The sequence below is a fragment of the Trichoplusia ni genome, chromosome 12, assembly GCF_003590095.1.
Source record: "Trichoplusia ni isolate ovarian cell line Hi5 chromosome 12, tn1, whole genome shotgun sequence".
Taxonomy (NCBI): domain Eukaryota; kingdom Metazoa; phylum Arthropoda; class Insecta; order Lepidoptera; family Noctuidae; genus Trichoplusia; species Trichoplusia ni.
The window spans coordinates 3,242,042-3,258,087 of record NC_039489.1 but is presented as its reverse complement, the minus strand read 5'-3'; the positions used below and the strand labels follow the sequence as shown (position 1 = coordinate 3,258,087).

Here is a 16,046-nt window from a genome sequence, read left to right as displayed (position 1 = left end):
TCGTCGCCTACTTCCTGGGGAAGAGAATATAAGGTATTCAGCAAGCTGTTATGATTATTATTGCTTTTTTATAGTTAGATGGCTTCTTTGGGTTCTCCAATAATTTTAAAATCTTTATGTAATTCTTGTTGGTTATTTACATGTTGCTTATAGCGATCTTAGTATAAGTTCAGTTCTTTTTTATATCTTTGTTTTTTTTTTGACGCAGTAAATTTATAGCAAATTCATTTTTTAGAAAGGTAACTTGGGAATCAACAATTCTTCATGATGTAGTCGTAACTAAAAAAACCTTGCAAAGTTAATCCTCTTAGGCGTAATAAATTTTACAGCTGAGCTGAAGCGAGTGGAGATAAATAATACACGGAATCTAAATGTTTCACTTTGTTTTTTATGCAACATATTTATCTAGTAGCTTATTACAGATACTACTGAGCATTGTTTGTACCTATCTGAAATCTGTGTAAACAAAATTGAGTTTCACTAGTTAGTACCTATTACAGTCTATTTTTAAATAAAGGTCTCAGTTGACATCGTAAATAAGTAGAGTATAGATTCTAAGAAATGTGGATGTAGGAGTTTATAGCCAAGTTCAATATCCATCGACGCTTACTCAGCACTGTTACACTGGACGGTTCAAACCCGAACCATTTCGAAATGTGTAGGCGGATGTTCACAACTCTGGTACATGGTAGAGGCGGGTCTACGGCCTATGGATATTGATATTGGTCCCACAATATATCACAGAGGTCTGTATTTATTTTTTCAAATTAATAGGTATTGATATTGGAGCAGTCACCACAGAGACGCGAGACGGTTTAGTTACATACAATTTTTATTATTTTTGTCTTTTATTAGAGGAATTTTCAATTTATTTCCACTGATTTGAAAATATAATATGATGTATTAATCTGGTGTGAGACTGCTATCTCCTTATTTAAAACTTATCACCGTTATACACGTCATAGAGCAGTGCCTCTCTTCGCCAATTATAATAATTTCACCTTAAGCAGCGTTGGTAGGCTGAGGTAAATTTTAACAAACTTTTTACAATTATCCAGTCTATGTGAGCGCTCGTAGCTAGGGGGCCTACCGCTACGTCTTAAAGTAACTTTATTGCGGTTCTACAACTTCTACAACTCTACAACTCTGGTGGAAGATCCCCAGTACTACTGCCAGTATCTAGTAAATAGTACAGAGATAGTATTCAAAACCTTTTACAACGATATTATGATTTATTCAAACATCGTTATATCCTGTGACTCTATTCGAAAGGGTGTGAGGTTTCAGAGTCTCTTGGCTCTGCTACCGAGTTCTTTTGAATGCATTCGACCGAGTATTTATGAGAAAATCGAGCTCGCGTAGCGATGCTTCCGTTGTGAATAGAGTTTTATGTATTGGGAAATTGAATAGGTAATCTAATGGTACGGGGAAAATAGTTTGCATGTATATTTTGAATAAAATCTGATACTCTGGTGCTATCGTGTTGATTATACTATTGCAGTGTTTTTATGAGGTTTTGTAGGTGTGCAATTTTCTACTGATGAAGTGTGTTTTGGCCATTTTTCTAGTGTTTATGTTGACACTAGAAAAAAGGCCAAAACACACTAAATTAGTAGCACCAGCTATGACATTTAGAATATACAGGATATCACCAGCATGTTTGCAAACACAGCTCTCTGGGAGGGAGGGCAATTCCGAAACAAGAAAGCTATGGAATTTATTTCCTAAAATCTTAATTAGGTTCGAACTTAAGACATTTAACTTGGCATTCCGGTATTACCACTAGGTTAACACAGCCGTGTACTGAAACAGCCAATACAGAATTACAGAGCACTGTTTTCCCGTCTGTCGTGAGAGTAAACAAAAGAGAGATGGATTATGGTTATCAAGTGAAAATGTTTGCTATCCACTTACCTATGTAAATGTGAAATACCGTACTTTATTAAAAAAATAGAAAAGTCAACGTGTCGCCATTGTAATCCTGGTTAAAACCGTGATACGAAAGATGTCTGATCGCCAGCAAGATTGTTGTATAATTTTATGTCTAAAGGCCTCTTTGGTAAGGATACTGGGAAACCTCATGGACACCCGCTCCCTCGAGGAAGCAAGTGAATATTATCAGAGTTTTACTGACTAGACCTAAACTCCGTGCTCCGCATTCTAATGTATCTTTATCTAATGTCATCTAATGTGCATGGCAATTTCTTCATCAATATGTCTGAACGCCTTAACAGATTTTGTTGTAGGTATCGCTAGAAGGCTGAAATCACTGAAGATAAAACTAGCTAGTAGTTGTGGCGACGTTTTTCAAGTTTGACGAGAAAATATTTTTTTTTATATCTCCTCATTGAATATAACTTTTAAATACTACAACATACACTGCAGAGTGGTTTACGAATAGATATACATTGAACTAAGCCGTATGAATAATTGTTCAGTGATGTAAACACGCATCGCTCGAAACATAATTGTTACCGTAAAAGGAAATTGCTATTCCTAATCTTAAGGCACATCACATCGTGGATAGGTATAATTATCAAAAGTTTCTATCTCTATACGATCTGCTATCTGTGGGTTGATCTTTGTTGGCAATACATCATCGTTTATGAAAACATGTTTGGAACTTATTCTAGGTCTACAACACGTAGTAGTTGTAGAAAGGAGACAGCGGACTACATGGCGTAGAGCGGCGTGTCCCTTCCACAGAATAATATTACAAATAGTTCAATTCATTCTCGAGCACGCGGCAATGTGTGGGTAACCCTTGTTGAGATACAGTGACGTCGTGTTATGAGGAAAATTAAAATAAAAAATCTCAGAATTTCAGTTTTCAGGATATATTATGTGTCTTGCAGTGCACACTGCCAAGTTCACAAGAAAAAAAGGAAAAAGAAAAATGTGTCTTTACATGCACACTGCCATGTAGTCACTAAACTAAAAAAGTAACAAAAACATAAAAATAACATAAATCTTAAAAATTATCAACAAGCTTTGAGATCTGTTAGGAACTAGGTCAATAAGTATGGCATGTAACGATGTTATTACATATATAATTTAACAAAAAATTTTAAACAAAGTTAAACTTTCTATAATTATTTATCACAATATTCAGTAATAATGGTACTGAGATCAAAGTTTACTTACGTTTCTATCTACTATATAACAATATGAAAAACTTAAATACTAATTTGTATGAAAATCTGTAAAACAATTTCGCCCTTCAACTATACATAGCCGTGCGTTACACTTTGGACAAAAAAATTTGGTTTGATGTTTGGTACATAGCCTACATCTGCCTTTTGTCGTAAAAGCAGGAAGATGTCCCATCAGGTCGTAACGAGTAGCATCATCAGGCCTCTCCGCAACAGGTTTTTTTATTTTTTTCACTGATTTGGAAAGAGTATCAGGTTGTAGATTAGAACTCCTCTCAAAAAAACGCAGTTGCCTAAATAAAGCGACTCGAAACTTTTTGAGTGGCAAAAGTTTTGGTTTACTACTATTCTCGTGACGATACAGCAACCAGGCATTATTGACGCAGATGTCCAGAATCTGTGAAAACAATACTAAATACCAACGATGGCCTTTCAAATCAGTACGATATAAAGCAACTAACATGTCGGCTAGATCAACTCCACCCATATTTCCGTTGTAGTGCTTTATTAAATTTGGGCACGTGACCAGACCTTTCTTCTTTTCTTCTTTCTTGTACCGCATTATATTCTGTACAGGGTGAGCGTCGACATAAGTGCTTGCAGCCACAACAAACTTGTTGTCGAACCACTTCACAACTGCGATATTGTGTTCGTTAGACACGACTTGTGCAAAAGCTCCCCTGCCCTTTTTCTTCAACTCCTTATCAGTTGGTAATTTTTTTTCTGCCCCACGAAGTCGATTTGTCCTGACTGTACCTAAGGAGAATATACCATACTCATTCCTTAGGTGATGCATCAATTCAATTGACGTAAAAAAGTTGTCGAAGTAAAGTACGGAGCATGGTTTTTGCTTGATAGATTTGGCCAAAGCTGTTACAACTTTGGCTCCAAGACCCATTCCTTTTTCTTTTTCAGAAAAAGTATGGTGTCTAAAAGTATCTTCTCCTCCATAAATAATAAAATCATGTACGAGGCCAGATGGAGAAGCACGGACAAAAAACTTAAAGCCCCATTTTTTGGGTTTATTGCGTACATATTGTTTTCGGCTCCCAGCTCTAGTACCCTTATAAGGCACCATCATCTCGTCGATGCTGAATCGTTTTCCTTCAGGAATATTAGACGCATAGTTACGACGAACTTTTTCTACAAGCGGTCTTATTTTATAGTACCTGTCACCGTCATCTTTAAGGTTATCATTGAAGTGAATGTATCGTCGAATTAATTGAAATTTCTTCAATGTCATGACGTCGGAAATTCTTTGGTACTTAAAGTCATTGGACCAGTAATCAGTATATGCCGGTATATGCCAGTATATGTCTACAACACCCATTAAAATATTTATAGCTATGAAATCTTTTATATCGTCTTTGGTTATATTAATTGAAGTGCCCTTCTTTTGTACCGAATATAAATTAGAATGGTATACAATAAGTTCTAGTATATCGTCAGTAAAAAATAGGTTAAAGTAATCAAGCGGCGATTTTTCAATATCAGTAGAATTGAAAAACATATTATCTTCTATATCTGCCGATCCTTGAAATTTCGTTCTGGTCCATTTAGGAGACATTTTGATAGGTTTCAATATGGTTTTCTTTACGATAACCGGAGTTTTTTTATAACGCCGAAGACGCACAGTAGCTGCGGTGGCAGGTGCTGAAGGTGCAGCAGGTGCTGAAGATGCGGCAGGTGCTGAAGATGCGGGACTGCAGATTGAGTCTATAGATGGTGACGGTGGAATATAAACTGATGGTGAAGGCGGTATAATGTCAGGATCATGTTGAAGAATAGAAGGTGAGTATGGAATAGAGTCAGTAGTGTTGTGTCCGAATCTCGGCTCTTCATGGACAGAAGCAACGGCGTATATTTCTCGATACTCACAGTCATCACTATCAGAGATATTTACATTTTCGACAGATGACGCTATTGATCGGACAGGAGAACTGTCTTCGGAGACATCTTGATGAGGCCTACACATCTGGAATTCATCTTCCGAAGATTCGCTAGATTCTACATCAGACTTAGCTCCGCATTTAGGCACCAAAGCTAGAATTTTTCGACTTCTAGTCATCTGAAATAAAATTATTGCATGCTAAGGAATAGGAATTTGGTGGAAAGAGTAATACGAATAGCTATCAAACATTATCAAAAAAACTGTCTGAACAAATGATCGATTATGTAGTAGCACAGTAGGCAATGTGCATTTATAGACAAATAATAATAGTCTGTGACGTTGGCAGTGTGTATTTATATGTACACGACAAATAGGATGTTATTCACAGCAAAGCAGGCAGTGTGCATTTAAATATACACAACAAATATTGAGTCATTCACCCTGCACCAGGCAGTGCGTATTTTAATGCACACCAAACAAAAATAGTGAATTACTGTATATTCAAAAGATTTATTACAAAAATAATATTGCCAGACAATTGCGTGAAGCTTGCAGAAAGTAAAATTATAACAATTTCATACTGATAACTTAATTTAATTGAGATAAAATACGATACTTACAGAGCGTTGCGCAGGCGCTGACCGACGACGGCTCGCCATTTTGTTCACCACTGACAATGTGTGAGCGAGACAAATATAGATTTCTTTTTCTTACGTAAAGAGACGTTTACGAAGTCACTTAGAGTTATTCTTAAAAAGATTCGATGTTAGATTTTGTTAAAAAAAAAAACTGAATACGATGTGCATGTAAGTGCACAATGTCAAGTATAGGGTTAAAGCGATGGACGTAGACCTTAGACTCAAAGTATTTTCCATAGACTTGAACTTTCCCTAAGAAACATTAAAGGATATATACTTCTATATATCTTCCAACTCTTAGAAAAAAAGCCCTGGTGAAGTTAATTAAAGAAAATAGAACCTATACGAACAAAAATAACAAACCACGTGTCTCTTTTATTACAGGCTGTTTTATTAAAATAATATTCGTGGGAGCAAGATTGAGTCCTGAATTATTGATGGCTGACGCCGTGTCAGTGGCTGGCTCAGGTGGGATTAAGGGACTGGTACCTTTATAGGTCTGCAGAGGGTCAGATTTATACACGCCGTATAAAAATACTGCGACAGTGACCCACTTTGTAAGTGTTGCATTTGTTCCCAAACTGAGATTGTAATTGGATAAGTTTTGGGACCGGTCGGACTTGAAAATCAGCGTGGATGCGTTTAATTATTTATTGAGATTTGACACACATTTCTAAGATTTTCTTCGTGTAGAATGTTTTAGGTGAACGGTATTTTTAAATGGATTCTCATACGTGAACTGTGCTTATAAGCTTTTTACTTAATTACGTAATTTACTAGGAAGATGATGAACTCAAAAGGTAAATAACCTTTTGAGTTCAAAAGATATGAAAACGAAAAGTACTAGTTAGGGTTCTGTACTGAAGGGGAACAGTCGAAACCCCCATCATTGAGGCACAGCTGTCTGCATGTCTGTCCATCTCTCCAGGCTTTATCTCATGAACCGTATTAACAGATAACATTTTCACAGATGCTGTATTTCTGTTGCTCTTACAACAAAAAAAAACTTAAAACGAAGACCGAGGTTAAGCAACAGTTGTAACGGATAAACATTTGTTGGATGACGAATAAATTTATAGGCCCTTAAATTTCTTTATCACCAACTGATTCGTTTTTAACTTATTGGTACGGGACCCTCAATGTCACGAGTCAGACTTACGCTTGACCACTTTTAATCAAACCAATGTATTGTATGCTTATGCCATTTTTTTACACTCAGTTACGTCTTTGATATCTTAGTTCAACACATTAGGATTTCAAACGGACCTAGTAAGTAGCAGTTATCATCTCATGAATAGCAAATATGTAAACGGTATGCTGGGATATCTCGAATTAACTATTCACTGAAATATTTACATGCTTAAGTACCTACTATTCTGTTCTGTGTTTAAAGTAAAGTGGAAGATTTGAATCTCATGCGTTACAAGGTTTCTTTTAGTAGTGTTAAGATAAAGCTAAACGGAGAGAAGAAGAACAGTCCTGCAATTCAAGCATATAGAATGGCCGCGGTGCTGAGCTACTCAGCTCATTTGAAACAAAAACGGTGCACTTTAAATAAATGAATCTTCAAATCCGAAGCCTTTGATTATAGAAATGAAACTCAATGGTACAGCGCTTAGCAGATGACACACAATTAATCAGCTCGACTGAACAATCCGCTGAGTGTTGGAAACCCCGAGAGCCATCAGTTGTAGAAAGAGATGCAACGCTACGTCATGTAATGCGCTGTCTCGCTCACATAACAGTCTTGTACAATAATATATTCTTTTAAGGATAGTTCTGATGGCGTTCACCGAGACTGCAAAGCTCCAGTCATTGTCGCACGCCACTCAATGAGCTTACCAATATAGAAACGATATTTAAATCTATCCGTCGCGACTTAACACCTAGATATAATACCGATAGCAATACGTCGTGCGTCAATACTGATTGAAGTTCCGCTTTCCTAACTTTGTAGGTCGCTGAAAATGGAATAAGGCAGAATTAGGATCATAGCCACTTTAAATACTCAGTATGAAGACAGCATTTTCGAATAGATAATGTCACAATTTCCGAAATGTTTTTAATTGACGACCTCCGTGGTCGAGTGGCGCCGGTTTCAAGGTGTCGCTAGCTCTGAGGTCCCGGGTTCGATCCCCGTTGGGTTCAATGTAAAAAATCACAATTCTACAGTGTCTCGGGTCTGGGTGTTTGTGGTACCTACGTTGTATCTGAATTCCATAACACAAGTGCTTAAGCAACTTCCTTTGGGTTCAGAACAATGTATATGATGTTGTCCGCATTCGTTTAATTTCGCCGAAGGTGCTATGTATAAAACCTGAGAGAATCGGTGGACCTAAAATGTTTTCGACACGAAAAAAAGTATTTTTCTCCAAGGGTTTCTTCGGGGGAGAAAGTTTAGACAGTGCGCGGCAATGCATAGCAATTAATCATGCACTATGGAATGAGTATCATAATATAACGAAAGATACATAAATTACTATGTACGTTCATTGTTGCACATGTTTTAACTTTGACCTTGAGAAGCTTAATCACCCATTTTAATTGAATGTCCGCCCATTAACGTTTGCTAGGAACAACATTTTACAGCCAAATTTTATGTTGCTGTGTCTGCGGAATGTTGAATTTTCAAACCATTTAAATGCAGTTTTATTATATTAATTAGTACTCATGTATTGGCCCTTTTTTGTTATTCTTGAAATGAAATTGAAATGAAATTATTTTATTCTGCAAATAGGATATTTTATCACTTTTACATGTCTTTTTTGAGAACGATGGAGCCGACATTTCCTAGCTGACTACCCTAAGAAGAAATGTCGAAACAAACTCAGGGGTCGCAGTCTCTTTTAAAGTCCAGACAATTTTCAAATTCGAGTGTATAAACTACTTACTTTTGCCATTTGCCACTAGTCAATATGGCAGCTAAATTTTACATTACTAATGTTAAATTTAGCTGATTAAGCCCTTTGAATAAATAATAGTCATTATTAATTAAATAGTCATACCAGTCCCTTATTTGACGAGCGGTAAAAAACTTTTACTTGGCTAAATTCGATTATTAACTATTTTCAAAGAAAATTTAATGTAAAAAGTTCGTTAAAATACACTTCACAGCTGTGATAACGTTCGCTATTTTGATTACACTGCATGCCGAGGAAATTGGACCGCAGGAACACGATATGTATCTTTAATTTCCTTGTTTCAAGTAAATAACCGATTGGAGGACTGAATTAAAAAAGACTGTTTGTTGTTCTAAATAAAGAAGAGTTTGTTTTGCAAAAGTTGCAGTTCATGCAATGGAAAGAGAGAGAGGCATTTGAAATGGACTGGATAGAAAAGGCTACAAAAAACTGCAATAAGTAGGCAATTGTGAAGCGATCAACGCTCGTCGCTTGTTTGTTTCGGAAGATATTTTTCGTGATATACACTACTACATTATGCGTTTTAGTGAGCGTAGCAGTAGCTTAAAATTAAAGATTTATCATCATCGGCCTAGTCTTTACCCAACTATGTTGGGGTTGGCTTCCAGTCCAACCGGATTCAGCTAAGTAGGTACCAGTGTTTTACAAGGAGAGACTGCCTATCTGACCTCCTCAACCCAGTTACCTGGGCGACACGATACCCCTTAGTTAGACTGGTTGTTAGATTATATTTTTTACTTAATACTATTAGATATATAGTAGATAAAGAAGAAAGATAAAAGACAAAAGATATACGTAAAAAACACAAATGGAATTACAGTGAAAGTTACAACATCGTAACAGATCCTAAAGCTACATGTCTAAAATAATAAGCTAGGCTAGACAGAAACTAGAAATTTTTTGCTACTTTGCGTCACTCACACAATAGCAAAAATTACTTAATGATTCCGGTGATCAGGTGTCAGACGTTCTATAATATTCGCCTCTAGTCTGAAAGCCTTCACTTAGTCCATGGGATAACACTGATGATCCAAGCATTTTTAAACACTCCACACTTAAAATATCATAAGTAACAGACTCTGTATCAGACAAAAAAACGAAAAATGGACTTTGCTGCCTTTTTTTAAGGTTCAAATAGGAATGCGTAGTGATAATAATATCGACCGATCAGCATTCAGTATTTAGGCTGATTGTTTCCCTGGGGCAACTTAAACTGACTTTGTCAAAGTTCGTTACTTACTGGGGCCGGCCCTCACTTAGATTATTGATACTAAAAGAATAAGGTGCTTGTTTAGAGAGTTCTTTAGGGTGAGTGTAAACTGGACTTAGGTTGTTTTTGAAACGTGTTTTACTTGCAATGAATTGAGAACTTAATTGAAAAGTTGGATAATGAAAAACTGTGCCTTAGTTTCCCATGAGAACGCTGGATCTACAATGGCACTAAAACTCAGTAGGTCGTAAGGAAATTATTGCCTGTCTATTAACCCGCAGCCACATTAATCACAAATAGTGTTTTGCCATTACCAGCCTAGCCTTTAATCAACTACGTTGGGGTCGGCTTCTAGTCTAAATGGATGCAGCAGACCAGCAGTATAAGTGTTTTACAAGGACCGATTGTCTGTCTAACCTCCTCGAGCCGATTACCTAGCCAACCACTTGCTAAGATTGGTTATGATAACTGGAACAACAGTTTTGTTCAGTTAACACGGAGTGAGCGTATCAAGAATAGATAATTGATCAACTTGTGCATTTGTAGTTTAGCCAATATAACTTATGTCTGATTAGTTATAATGTCTCAAAAAGAAAAAAAAATGTCTAAAACATCCTTACAAATGCGCCAACAGGAGTGTATCTACAAACAAATTAGCAAAAAACTTTACAGCTTGATTTTACTTCGCTTCCTTTCCATTTAAATTTAAATTGCATTGTTTGTAATGCAGTTTAAAAATAAAATAAGTTTTCCAGCACGGCCACGATTCCTGCTCACCGAATATTTAAAAACTTGTGTAAGACTAATAAATTCTTTTCATGCTAGTTTTTAAAGTCTAGTGCTTTTTCTATTTTTATCTCGGAGACTTGGAGTTGTATGGAATTTGTTTGGAGCAGCTGGTAATATTTTTACAATGTTATAAAAAACAGAGTTCGTATTACAGAAACCGAGAGAGGTCTACATTATAAAGACATTTTTTTTTTAATAATTACTATTTTGTTGAAATACAAAAACCGATTAAGTGTTAGTCTGGCTCGCGTCGGAAGGATCGGTCGTACAAACAGGCTGAATAAAATTGACAAAAAGGACATTTACGTTCAAATTGAGTAGCCCCCTTTTTTAGAAGTCGGTTAAAAATGGATAAGAATTAATGGCCGTGCTAACGGTTACAAGTATGAGTATAGAAATACTACATCTGTGAAAATTTCAACTGTCTAGCTAACACAGTTCATGAGATAAAGTTTGGTGATAGACAGATGAACAGACAGACATTACATTTAATAATACGGTTCCATTTTTACCCTTTAGATTTTGAGAGAAAGAAGTCTTGTCAGATAAAAATACACAGGTCCCCATTGTTAAACTAACTACTTCCATTCAAGAAAGTTATCCAGCTGTTTCGTGGTAGCATATTCCTCTGTTTGACTTATCTTTGTACTACTGGTGCTGGAGACCTAAATAGCTAGTATCGCACAAGTTTGCCTAAACATTGAGCTAACTGAACATCTGAACTAAATCTAAGGCTGTTTGTTGTATAGCTATAGTAATTTAAGTGGCGACAAACGTTTAGTTGAAAAGTAGAGTCATTGTTTAAACTTGAGTGGTGACTAATTTAAGACGAAAATTTTTATTAATTTAAAAGATAACACATTAGAAAAAATAACTGCGTGAATAATGGTCATTGCCTTTTCTGAAATCACGCTAAACAGAGGCACTACAGAGCTACTGTGGTTTCGGGTAAGTCCAGAAAAAAAAACTGTCAATGCTGTATTAAAGTACCTAAAAGTAAGTAAAGAAAGCATAAGACGTTGGTTTACTTGAAATTAGAAACATATCAAAGCGAGCACATATCAAACTTTATTCGAAGTACGTTCAAAATGTATCATACAGCTAAACGCAAATTAACTGGAGATGTGTCAATAAAAACATCCGTATGTGAGTGCCTATAAGGTTGGGTTTCGTAAATTCTTGATACCATTCTCATGTGGTCGACTGTTCAAGCAGGCTGGTATAATTTTCAGAGAAATACTAAGATGTTAGATAAAAACTTTGGGCGTTCTATAAACTTTGTATCTCATTGTTCAAATAAGATAGATATGCGTTAAACTCAATGCTTTTTGCTTCATTCCTTGTGTCTGGAATTATATCTATGCCTCTACTACATTTCTTTAGAGTCCTGAGAAGTATTTGAAATGAAATAAAAATAATTCACTATATTTTTTTAAGCCTTAAAAAAGGGCTCGAACCTGCGACTTCTGGCTAAATGCACCAGTTTTTTTTATCAAAGTGTCTGACCAAGAGTGTTTTCTTCCACAATATTAAGTTTTGATATTGAATTTTTTTTTTTTTTTTATATCCTGGGACAACTCACACACGGTTATCTGATCCCAAGCTAAGCAGAGCTTGTGTTATGGTAACCAGACAACTGATAAACTTACTTAAATATTTCTAAATACATACATATTATAGATAAATTACACCCAGACACCAGAACAAATGATCATGCTCATCACACAACATTTGTCCTGGGCGGGAATCGAACCCACGACCTCCGGTATAGCAGTCATTGTCACTAACCACTAGACCAACAGGCCCGTCAAAATTGCAAATCAAATACAAAAAAAAAATATTTATTCCTCTAAAATTATGTACCCTTTTCTTTTCTTTCTTAGCATAAAATACTTTTACAACATAACTGACAAAGTATATAAAACGCCAGAACATCTAATTTGAAGATCTTGTTACAAAGATAAATTAATTGTCTTCTTAAATCTTAATATATCAAGCGTCTAATTTTGTATAATTCTGCAAAGACAGATTGAACGACTTAATCAACTGGGTTTATTTTATTTTTATTTTAAATATTACAGAATGGATGCAAAGAATATTAAAGAAGCCGGTATAAAGTGTAATTTATTAAATGAATATTGAATATTTTGTTCTCGAAACCTAATACCAGGAGGCACCTGGTAGTAACTTCAGAGGATAATATTGAAACATTAAATTATGGAGTTGATAAAGCGTGTGATTATGTTAAACTGGCTAATTTTGACAAAATGATACTTGAGGGATGTGATATAAAAATTAGAGCAGATTTTTAAGGCAACTTATGTAACAGAGAATGAAGATTATGGAACTATATTTGAGATATATTTCTAGGTTTATAATCCAAATGCAAATCCAATCTATCTATGCTAGCGTCTTCGTTCGACATTATACTTTTAATAGTATTTTATGTCAACGAAAACCGCAATCGAATCGGATAAGATTTCACTTACCTATGCATGTATAGATCTTCCATGTTACATGCACGGTTTATTATTCTGTAAGTAGACATCAAAGTAAACAAACTTCCATTAACTTGCACTGCCAGAAGCATTGAGCATCGAATTTCCAATTAACGGTGGGATTCAGCGTACAACTAATAGAGAAGACGAAAAGCATCTCCCTTTGCTAGTTATACCTCATTTTAAATTAGGATAGGATTTTTTAAATGTGCTTAACAAAAATGAAAGTTTCAAGACTCTGATGTCCATTACAGTCTTAATAATCATAAGATGCTAACAGAATTTTTAAACATGCTGAATCCATATGTTGTAATATTTTTTTTATGATCATGATATTTTTGTCGGTGTTATCCATAATATCATGTATCTAAAAATATATAATTATGCTTGTCAGTCATCTAGTTCTCAAAATAAAAACTGAACTTAATTTGACACTAGATGGCGTTGTATGAAATTTTGTGGAACAGCGACTATTTTCGCCAGTTTCGTTCAAATCATATATAGATGGCAAAATATATGTTACCCTCGTTCGGCGGAATTTGCTTTCACTCCTAATTGTATCACATTAACACCAATCTATAAACAGCAGAGCTTTATAATTCAGTCATTAGATGAAGCTAAGTCGAGGTGACAGGAGAAAGCTAGTGAAATAATGATATGCTTTACAAGTAGGTCAGGCGGTGACCTGCCTCATCCAACATTAATGCTTATTGTCCCACTGTTCCGACTGGTGACTGGTCACAGGCTGGAGACAAAACAACTGCATTAGTTAGGGAGAAAGAAAAAGAGGCTTAGGAAAAGGTAGGGCATGGAGAGGTAAGAAGTACTAAGGAGGTTTTAGCTCTTGAAGTATCTAATTAAAGTAAAAAATATATTTGATAAAACGGTACCTAAGTAAATATAGATAGACATAGAATAGAAGTAAACATAAATACCTTCTTTTAAGTAAGTAATTAGGTACATGTGCCAGGAGGTTTAGTCTTCATAGTGACATAAAAATTGTGTGACAAAATTGCAAAGTAGAATAAAAAAATAAAAATTATGCGTAAGTTAAAGAATAACAACTGTTATAAGAAAAGTCTTGGAAATCAAGAACTTTTATGTTAAAAGAAGCATTCTATTTTTTATAAATCTGCATAAAATATGAGTGGGTGGAAGTCAGCAACTATAAATTTAACCTGCAACCCGTTTTGATATAATAAAAATCTGCATCGGTCGGTCCACTCTGTGACAAAATTGTATAAAAATAGTGTTTTTGCTAGTGTTATAATTACGTAAACCTATTTAAATAGGGGAGGAAACTTTACATAATTTTAGGGTACGCGCTGAGACAGCTCGGATAACTACATTGAAATCTAAATGATTCTTAGCAAAAAATATCACACATATTCACTATTCTCACGATTTGTTTTCCCCTAAATCCGCTTAATTGTTTAGGAAAAACAAACATTTATACTGTAAAACATTACGAGTATCCGTCATTCATTGTGGAGTAACATTTTGACCCGAATGCGATTTAAATATTCACGTAATACTGTCTCGACAGCCTTAAAATAAACAGACCCCCGTTTTTCTTTTGTTTCTAAGAATTTACTGCTGACTGAGATATCGAGGAAATCCAGTTAAGAGTAAAATAGAGGAGCGTATAACTAATTGTTTACGTCTTAACAAGATATTCGTTTTCACTGTGAAAGGATTGAGAAATATATAAATGGATTTAATTTCTTATCTTATATAATGAAGTTAAAGGTTGCTGTTTAACAATAGGCAAAAATATTGGGAAATTTAAATATTAATTGACCAGCTTTTATCCTTCGCATTACTTATCCGCACGAATATCAATTATAGCTGCAAAAACACCACATCTAATGCTTTCGGTAAAAAAATAATCGAAAAAAATAGGATAATTTTTATTTTTTCAGCCAAACATTCTCAAAATCTTCACCGTTCAGAATGTTAGCTGGTTACAAAAAGCCGTTGAGAAATATATTAGAAGTTTTACAAGTTAATTGAATAAATTTGATTAATTTATCTAATTTATTTAAGATGTGCAGGCTACAAGTGAGTATGGGGTAAACATATTTTATTTGTAAGTTACGTGCTAGGTAACTGCTTTGATAGTGAGTGCTTTAATAATTAATTAGGTTACACTAGACTCTTCGTCTAGTCCAATTAATCATTATTCGTTTACCATAACCATTACGATAATACTTAATCCCTAACCTAATATTGGGTTATCAATTAGCGTGTCTACAATGGATGGTTAATTACATCAACCACTCCCTTTGTATTTCATTGAAACATACATATATGCCTATTACTTCATAGACTTAAAGACCTTTAGAATGTACGGATAAGTTGGTCACCACGCCAAACCCACTATGCGCGAAGTGTCGCGTTTTCGATCCTCGCGTAACACAAGCATTTGTATGATCCACGAATGATTGTTCTGAGTCTGGGTGTCTTGGTGCACGCGATACAAGGAATAAATTCCTTACTGCGTTATACTTTTTTTTTATATTGTCCATTCCTTCAGACCCTTTCCTTGAAATCCGTGTATAACCGACAGCACAAGTAGCGAGACAAACTTTGACATCAAAAGTGACGTTAATACATAGCAGTAAGGTAGATTTTATACAGTCAATTATACCTGTGACTGTGAGGTATACTGTACAAGTCAGCAATAGTTTAATTAAGTTGGCAACGCCGGGCTCATGTCAGATCATAATTAGTGAGCACTGGGTGGCTCTCTCGTACCAAACATTCAACTTTTACACAATGTACTAAGTGCTTGTTATAAATTAGCAAGTTTGAGACATTTTGTTAACAAGTGTAAGTACGTTTTGGGACCAATTGTTTAAGTTGGAGCTAAATTTTTTTGTTTAATTTTCGTCTTTGTTTTTTTTTTGTATTACCATCATTGGGCCAGAATCACCAGCTGTATAGA

The 16,046-nt window shown here is 35.2% G+C and overlaps 1 protein-coding gene across 1 annotated transcript; it reads right to left on the bottom strand.

The window, feature by feature from the left end:
- Positions 1 to 7: 7 nt before the first annotated feature.
- On the bottom strand, positions 8 to 5,702 carry LOC113499561 (piggyBac transposable element-derived protein 3-like). The gene is made up of 3 exons (XM_026880075.1): positions 5,664 to 5,702; positions 3,614 to 5,220; positions 8 to 14 (listed from the first exon to the last, which is right to left on the bottom strand). Exons 1-3 carry the CDS (start codon positions 5,700 to 5,702, stop codon positions 8 to 10), a joined length of 1,653 nt encoding a protein of 550 aa, XP_026735876.1.
- Between the last annotated feature and the right edge of the window lie 10,344 nt (positions 5,703 to 16,046).

Bases quoted from the DNA above. Each gene is read 5' to 3' on its own strand.
- LOC113499561 (XM_026880075.1), bottom strand. From the start codon at position 5,702: ATGGCGAGCCGTCGTCGGTCAGCGCCTGCGCAACGCTCT. The intron at 5,221-5,663 runs GTAAGTATCGTA...ATTTTATTTCAG, and splicing joins CAGCGCCTGCGCAACGCTCT to ATGACTAGAAGTCGAAAAAT.